The 8,642-nt window shown below is 48.4% G+C and overlaps 1 protein-coding gene across 1 annotated transcript; it reads right to left on the reverse strand.

The window, feature by feature from the left end:
* Positions 1-623: 623 nt before the first annotated feature.
* Positions 624-7,791, reverse strand: NUP62CL (nucleoporin 62 C-terminal like). The gene is made up of 12 exons (XM_010715138.3): positions 7,740-7,791; positions 7,110-7,550; positions 6,643-6,753; positions 6,369-6,497; positions 6,037-6,132; positions 4,856-4,961; positions 4,571-4,715; positions 4,400-4,449; positions 4,131-4,265; positions 3,418-3,529; positions 2,599-2,665; positions 624-840 (listed from the first exon to the last, which is right to left on the reverse strand). Exons 1-12 carry the CDS (start codon positions 7,789-7,791, stop codon positions 749-751), a joined length of 1,536 nt encoding a protein of 511 aa, XP_010713440.1. The 3' UTR covers positions 624-748.
* Positions 7,792-8,642: the final 851 nt, after the last annotated feature.

An 8,642-nucleotide genomic window follows, 5' to 3' on the forward strand; every position in this document is an offset into this window, starting at 1 on the left:
CCCGGGACTCCAACTCCCAGCAGCACCCGCGGGAAGGGCGGCGGCGACCGAGCGCCCCCTGGCGGAGGGGAGGACGAAGCGCAGCGGTGACCGCGCTCGGCTGAGCGCAGTACGCACGCAGCGCTGTAAGCGCGTTGTTAGTGGAAGCGGTACGACAACGCCGTGTCTCGCACCTTCGCAGCACGCTTGCTCCACTTCTCTTCTACCCTCGCAGAGCAACACGCCCAGAATCACAGCAGGACCCTTTTTCCACTTGCACAGCTGCTGTTTTTAATCAGACACAAATCCCGCATACAGGTGCCTTGGGAACACTCGAAGGTCCAAACACAAAAGCAGTTTATGCCAAAAGGAAATGAGATCCACTTTCAGAAGCAGAGGCATACCTAATTAACCCCTCATTACAGTCCACGTTGTAATAATGGTGGGAAGCCAAGGCTATCAGACTCCTCACCACAGCTGTCCCTCTACCCCTTTCTATAAGGACCCAAATAACAGCTGTGTATGGAGCTGGGACTGCAAGTGTTCAGCTTACACTGCAGTGCTGAGCTGGGGACTCAGCTGTGAAGGCAGCAGTTGTGTTCCTGCAGCAGGAGAACCCTCAGACACAGCAAGGAGTAACTTCAGAATTTAAAACAGAAGAAATTTATTGCAATCAAAGAAAGAAAACCAAAAAAGCAGATGCTGAGCAGGTCCCCACCAACCTCTTCTCTGTGGGGATCTGAGGTTAACCCTGTGAACTTGGAGTCCTTCAATCAAAGGTGATGCGGAAGCTGCGCTCCTGCTCCTTGCGGCGGCTCTCACAAACCTTCGTCACCTCCTCCACCTTCCTCTGCAGCAAGGCTGTGGGATGGAGAACAGCGGCTCACTCTCACCCTCACCCTAACGCAGCCCTGCCCCCATCGGCCCGTGAACCGACACCTGCCGTATTCAGACAGAGCAGGAGTCTCAGGGCAGAGGGATGGGCAGGCAGCACAGCAGAGCTCTGCGGGCACTCAGTGCAGCTCCTGGGCACGGCGGCAGAGAGCAGAGCGAAGCCACCCTGCGCTGCAGCCCGACTGAAAGCAGCCGCCTCCTGGAGGCGTTTCCCTGCCCGCCTCCATGACAGCTGGGAGCGAGGCAGCTTACAGGTTAGCCCGGCTGCTGGAAGCATTTTCCTGCAGGATAACAGCCACAGCAAGCTTTTAACTGCAAGTGCAGTAAAAAGTGCAATGACACGGAGGAGATACAGATCGCTTTCAGTCACATTATAGATTACTTGTTATGCGTTTCCAAATCAGTGATCTGCAAAAAAGCCACGGATTGACTCTCAGCTTTAAATGCAGGAGGCACAGCAATATACTCTTGGCACCAAGCAGAGCAATGTTTAATTTAATTTCATGAAAGCTTATCAGAAGTAACTCAACAAGGCTACAGCATTATGTCACTCTGTGGTTTGGAAATATTCCAGTTGAAGTTTTAATTTTGCAGCGTGCCAAACCCAGAACCTTCCAGTAACATATTAAGCAACACATTTCAGTTTGTCAGTTTGCAAAAACCCACCGTGCAAAAGTGGCATAAAATGACAGTCTGCTTTCTCTGCCTCCTACAGCTCAGCTCAGAACTCTGCTGTAACAAAGAAAGCCATTCCTGCTTCTCTCAGGAGGAGAAAGCAGCTCAGAACAAGGCGTTATCCCAGCTCTCCTGCCAGGGAGGCCAAAGTGGGGATGAAACATCAGTGTGTGTTCAGCAAGCCCGTTCGTGTCAGCGTAAGCAAAGCTGAACAAGCAACGTTAATTTGACTGAAGATCCCCAGTTCCACGGAATGCTTGAACAAGTCAGACGAGTTAAGCCCCACTTTGCACACCTATTCCTAGAGCAGATCCTTATCACCGCTGCTGCAGGACACCCCTGAGGGCGCTTTATGGGAAATGAAGCTGATAAAGAAACTGTTTGATATTCTCTAATGTTCTTACAGTCAGCGTTCTACGAGCTACACCAGGCTTCACAATGAAGGCACGTCTGGAATGCAAGCATTTGCATTTATCTTCTAGAAGAAAGGCTAATTTAGTTCTGACCTAAGCAAGCCAACACCACTATTTATTTTATTTCTCAGTCAGAAGCAGGGTGGCTGCTTCCAGCCCAGAACTGTGCCTGGTGAGAGCAGTGGCACAGCCTGCAGTGAGACCACCTGGTGCTGGTGAGAGCTGAGCTCCTCATTCTGCAGTGCCCCCTGCAGCTGCTAACATCTGTCAGTACCAAAACCACACACAACTCCTAAATCCCTCTCATGGAGGCAATAATCCCTATCAGGAAAGTTCCTTTCTTTTTTGTCCTCAGTGTTGAGCCCCAGATGCAAGATGGTGAATTGGCTGAATGAATCCAAACTAATTAACAGTAACTACAGTACCAAATGTTCACCATCAATTAAATCTTCTGCTCTGCATTACTTCAAGTGACTGTTATGCCATGCTTCCATGCATTGTGGCACTTCAGCAGAGGCTTTTAGTGCACATCAGGAAAATCCAAAGAGAAGATTCCTCAGTGACCTTCAGGAACTCATTTCTAACCAGGTACGTGCTTTACATTTCTGTTTCCTAAGAGCTGCAAGATGACTCTCACCTGAGTTCTGGTCAATCCATTGCAATGAGTCCATGTGTGCATTCAAAATCTTACAGATCTGCTGAAGCTGAACAGAAGGAGAGGGTGTGTTACTGTTACGGCACATTAAAACTACGAGCAGTACAGGACAGTGCTGGACTCTGCCTTTGGGATGCAAAGCAATCAGACTTCTCACTTGCACAGCTCTACCAACACGGTATTTCTGCTATGCAGCAGCTGTGCTGCTTTGCTTCTCTTTGCCATCAAGGAAACAAATTGATTCAGAGTGTGCCTGTGGCTCAGTTTTAGTCAGACTCAGACCCAAAATGCACCACAACGTGAATCTGAGCCTTGAGGTGAGGAAAGAAAAAAGGAACAAAGTAAAAACTTCAGTCTGAAACACCAAAGTGCCATTTTTACACTTAGCCTCTCACTAAAGAGTGAAGAGCTACAAGGAGCATTGAGATCAATGTAATGTGGATCAAAAAAACTCGTGATTTAGATCTTGTTTTCACAAGGATACAAAAGTAGTATAGAAAAAGTATTGATAGCTGTGCTTTTTGCACAAAATGCTCAACCAGAAAGCAGGATCAAAGTTAAGAAACAGCTCTGAATCGAGTTATCTGTTCCAGAATTACACCAGGAGCAAAGAGGGTTCATCTCAGAGTAACTACACAGCCAGGTTGGCTTGCACTGCATTACCAGAGAATCAACAAACGATAAAATGCTTTTCCTAGGTTGAGGCTAAAAGCAGAGCATCCACCAGCAGACAAATGAAGTGCCAGCACTGTTTTATAGCCTGGGTCTCTATTCCAGCACACAAAAGCAGTTTGGATTTACCGGGTCGCTGGTGTCTGCTGGGCGTCCCGATGTGTTCAGGTGCTCAATGATGTCCTTGAGATCTTGTGCCATTCGCTTCAGCTGAGCATCGATGTTCTCAGCCAACTTATAGCTGTAAGAAGCAAGGGAGAATGTGGGCCAGAGTATTCAGAGCAAGCTGGAGACAGCCTGCTCCCAGTCACACTCACTGCAGACAATCAGAATTAGCATCCATGCCTTTCAACCAGGGCATGGCAGACACAGAGGAGGCAACTCCTCAGCTTCCACTCTGCCAGACACTTGGGAGACAGATAAATAACATTGCTGAAGTTTTTTCTGGAAGGTTTTATTAGAAGTGAAGAGAGCAGCTGGTCCAGATTCTTCAAGATTTGCACCTCTTGAACCAAATAATTCCTTAATTACCCCACTAAAATTCAACACTTGCAAGGATGCTCGAGCTGCACGTAATGCACTCCACTCTCTTCACTTCTACCACTAATAATGTTTTTTGAGAGATGATGCCTAAATAACAACACCTTCCTAGACAGCTGGTGAGACCAATATCCACCAAAGCAAGCTGATTTATGAGCTTCCAATTGCAATTCCCATATTTCTAACACATAAAACATAACATAAAACAGGATTACATATTAGAAGAAAGTCTCTGACAGCTAAGTATTATCCTGTATCCCCACTTCTGACTGACCATCACACGTTCAAAACAGATCTCTTACGTCCTCTCCCGTTCTTCATCCGCGTGCTGCAAGTAAATGGTCCCACTCTGCTCCTTCACAGACTCCTCCAGAGGGGTCAGCAAGTCTTCAAGCTCCTTTTGCTGGGACAAAATGAAGTCCAGCTCCTGATCCAGTCTGAAAAGAACAACGTGAACGACTCAACACAATTTAGATCAGGCTGATGTTCAAGAATTTCCATACAACGCGAGACAATGGAGAATAAGAACAAACAATAAAAAAGGTCATCTCAAGTGTTCACAGTTTCTCACCTCTTCTGATCAAGCTTCACCTTCTCTACTTCTCTGTGTAGTGAAGTAATCTGGAAATACAAGACAATTACACCAGGAAAGTTCTGAAGAAATAAGCTATATCTGGATTATATCTGCACGCCACATCTCTAACAAACTTAGCAAGCAGAACCAGGCTGGCTGCCACCTGACCTTCTCTCCATTCTCTATCAGTGTCCGATCCCAGGCGTTCACTTGTGTCGCCTGATGGAGGAAATGCTTCTCCTGATCTTCCAGCTCCAGGCTCCACTTGTTTATCAGACTCTCCAGCTGAGCATATGTCATCACAGGAGGTGCACTGAGAGGAAACGTGGGACAGTACAGAACACCGGGTCAACAATCAAAGCACAACCCTCACAACCCTGCGTCCCCTTCCCTCCACCAGTCACCAGCACTAAAGCTGCCTCCTGCCCCAGGCAGCTGTAACAAAACACTCACCTGGTTGTTGTTGTGGTGGTTACAGCAGCTGTAGAAGTCACAGCTCCGATAGTACCAGTTGTAGTTAATGGTTTAAGGTTCAAAGCAAAGCTAGAAGCAGAAGTGCCTGAAAGAAGAAATTCAGATCCGACACCAGAAGAGGACACCTGCTGTGTAACATCAAGGACACGATCAATACACAGCTCAGCCACATCCCTTTAACAAAGAGCAAATCCCACGTGTGCTGGGAAGGGCATGCAGCACTCCTTGGCACAACTAACACAAGTGGACTGGAAATACTTGATTAGTAGCTCTACTAAAACAAGGAACTGGCAGCCTGCACTTCACATGGCCCTCATCCCTCTCCAACTCCTTGTGCTTTGCTATTAGAGCTGACACTTCTAATAGCACATCCAGCTGCTGCACCACATTGCTGCTACAGGGTATTTTGTAGAGGAGATTCCCACATCCCCACAAAGTAAAGGAGCACCTATCAGACAATGCCCTCACTCAGACCTACAGCACTTTTATCACTGATCTAAACCCTTCAGTCCCTCCACAAACAAGCTTTAGGAATACCCTGAGGGCTTGGCAGCAGCCACACTGTTACACTGAACACTGACAACTCACTGCATCCAGAAAAGGATGCTGCATCCTAAATGTGAACGCTGCAGCAGCAAATTCCACCACGGATTTTCACACAAGGGTTGCCACTTCAGTACAGCACTGAGCACCCGGACTGGGAAAAGTCTGTGAAACTCAACACTTGGAAACTTATAATATGGAAGAAACAGCTTAATGGGGTGGAATCAAATGTAAATTCTTCCTCACCAACCACCCCATAATCCCTGGTCTTTCCCTTTCCTCCTATCCCCACATAAGTCTCTCCCTAGGCTCTCCAGCAATCCTGTATCTACACAAACAGGCCACAAACAGAGCAGGTCATCTCTTTACTTTGCTCACTCCAGGCCAGAACTTCAAAGCCCTGCAGGCTTTCACCCAAAGGCTCTTTGCTGTGGACAAACTCAGAACTCATAAGTAACTGTGAATGTAGGGAGATGAAAAAGGAGAAAAAGGACATAGAAATACTGTGCTATTTTCAGTTATATCAGCACTGCTGTGCTGCTACACTAGTGTGGCCCTTTACACAATCACTAGCAGGAAGACAGGCTTCCTTATCTTCATCAGCATCTGGCTCTTACTGGTGGCAGTGCTGGTTGTTGCAGCTGTTGTTCCAGGAGGCTTTAATCCAAATCCAGACGTTCCAAGACCAGTTGTACCAGTAGAAGGGGCCCCAACTGCAATCAGAACACAACATTACAGTTTGTATATCCCATTAAACACAGCTCCCCGCTGAAAAACAGAACTTCTGAAGCTCCTCGTGAGCAGCGACAGAAGTCTTCAGGAAGGTGGCAAACAGAGAGCAGCTGCCCTTCCAATCATCCCTATAACCACAGCATCTGCTGCTGGCAGACAGCACCAACCGTGCTGCTTGTTTATTCTCTCCTGTACAGATCCGTGTGCTGTGACTCACGTGAGAGGCCTGTGCTGCTGGATGAGGCTGGTGCTGAAGAACTCGCTATAGATGCAAACAGCACAGGGCCTGTGGTACCAAGAAGGGGAGCTGTGCTGGCAGCTGTCGTTGTAGATGCTGTAGTTGTTACTGCAAACAGAAGAAGCGTAGATGACGTGCATGCAGAGCACATCAGGCTTTCACACACTTCAAGTTCTGGTTTAAAAAACTACAGGGAGGACAAAAGACTCAGCAAGCCCTGTGTAATTATTTCCTACCATTTTTTTCCCCCTACCTCCCAGTTTGCTTCCAAAGGACAGAGTGGGTCCCTGGCTGGTGCTCGCAGTCAGTGTTGCTGTGGGTGCACCAGTGGCTGCTGTTGAAACCAATGATCCGAAGTTCAGACCTGAGATAAGAGCAGCAGAAGTAAAAAGATGAACCTTTTACTACAGAAAAACTGATGGCAATACTCAAGTTAGTAGAAGAGCGTAAGCAAAACATTAATATTTAATGTAACAAGGGCTCTGCATTATCCAGGAACGGAACTAGGAATAGCAAGCTCAATACTTAAAAGGCTTTAACAAACGATTCAACACCGATGAACACCATTCTCCCCCGTGAGCCAGCGACCTTCCTCATGTGTATAAGAAATGCTCATCACAGCCATAGCTTTATTTCACGTGAGCAGAAGATTTCAGGCTGTGCACACCACCCCCAGCAGCACTCCTGGTGACAGCTCCCACTCCCAGCTCAGGCACTCACCAGAGGGCTGTCCCCCGAGGCTGAAGGGAGCTGCTGCAGGCTGGGCTGTGCTCCCTAAGCTGGCAGTGGTGGTGGCAGCAGCAGCAGCTGGTGCTGCTCCAAAGGTCAATCCCGTGGGCGCTGCCTGCGGAGCTGCAGTGCTTGTGGTACCAATGTTGAAGCCGGTTGTTCCTGCCTGAGTTGTGGTGCCACTGGAAAATGTGAACCCTCCAGTTGTGCCAGGCTGAGCTGCAGTGGTGGTGGTGGTGGTGGCAGTGGCAGATCCAAACATGAAGCCAGAAGGAGCTGCTGCTTGGCTTGAGGGCACGCTGGTGGGTGCAGAGGTACCAAACCCAAAACCTCCTGTGATTCCAGTAGCTTGAGTTGTGCTCGTGCCTCCAAAGTTGAGTTTTGGTGCATTTCCCCTATAAAAGGGAAAAAAAGGAAGAGCAGTGAGCCAGGCTGTTTAAGTCACGCATCCAGTGAAACAACGACTTGGCATTCTTACTGACCACGTGCTGACAAAACAGCAGACAACCTTTCAGAACGATGGACACTTAGCCAGAATTGTATTTCCATTTTGACAAAGACTTCATTACAAGTCCTGCCATCTGTAACTCTTTCTCCTTACATTGAAGCTCCCTTAATTACTTCCATGCACCAATGCATTATAAGACATCTGCAGTAGTATCAACGAAGCCATTAACTCTCAGTCCCTAGGCACCCTTTTCATTTCCTCCACCTGAGGCTATTCTTTCAGTCACCTTTTACCACTCACCACCACCTTCAGTTCCCTCCCCACTACTCTCACACAGACCAGAGACTGCTGTCACTGAGGCTGCTGTATTGTGACTTTGTACACAATTTTCCCCCTAATGTATGGAGTCTGCTTGAGGTTCAAGTTGACTCAGCACAATGAAGGATGGGCCAACAGATGCTGTGATAGTGTGATGGAATTGTATGCTTGGGTAATAAGTTGTTATAGACCTCAGGAAAAGGTTCTTCACCAGCGGGCTGTAGGCACTGCTGCTGGTCCTCAAGGAGTAGACAGTGCAGGACAAGGGGAAGTGGTTTGAAGTTGAAAGAGGGAAGATTGAGGTTGGATGTCATGGGAAGTTCTTTACTATGAGAGCGGTGAGGTGCTGGAACAGCTGCCCAGAGAGGCTGTGGATCCCCGCCCATCCCTGGAGGTGTTCAAGGCCAGGTCGGATGGGGCCCTGGGCAGCCTGGGCTGGTGTTAAATGTGGAGGTTGGTGGCCCCGCGTGTGGCAGGAGGGTTGGAGATTCATAATCCTTTGGGTTTCCAACCCAAACCATTCTGTGACTCTATGAGTGCTGGTACAACACTCTCAGACACGAGGTGTGACTTCAGAACGGTGCTGTGTGGAGCCAGGAGTCGGGCTCCCCCATCCTCGCGGGTCCCTTCCAACTCAAAACGCACGATTGTATGAACCCCACTCTAAGAACCAGCACAGCCCCAAGGCCTCGTTAAAGGCACACGAGCACACACAGAACCCGGGGCACCGGCACCAGAAGTCCGGCGAGCTCCCCGCA

This window comes from Meleagris gallopavo, chromosome 9 (assembly GCF_000146605.3).
Source record: "Meleagris gallopavo isolate NT-WF06-2002-E0010 breed Aviagen turkey brand Nicholas breeding stock chromosome 9, Turkey_5.1, whole genome shotgun sequence".
Lineage (NCBI taxonomy): Eukaryota > Metazoa > Chordata > Aves > Galliformes > Phasianidae > Meleagris > Meleagris gallopavo.

Excerpts from the sequence above, each read along its gene's own strand:
- NUP62CL (XM_010715138.3), bottom strand. The coding sequence starts at position 7,791 with ATGGCTTCGTTGATACTACTGCAGATGTCTTATAATGCATTGGTGCAT. Across the intron at positions 4,716-4,855 it reads ACCACCACAACAACAACCAG|TGCACCTCCTGTGATGACAT; the intron begins GTGAGTGTTTTG and ends GTTTCCTCTCAG. Across the intron at positions 3,530-4,130 it reads GATGAAGAACGGGAGAGGAC|CTATAAGTTGGCTGAGAACA; the intron begins GTAAGAGATCTG and ends TGCTTCTTACAG.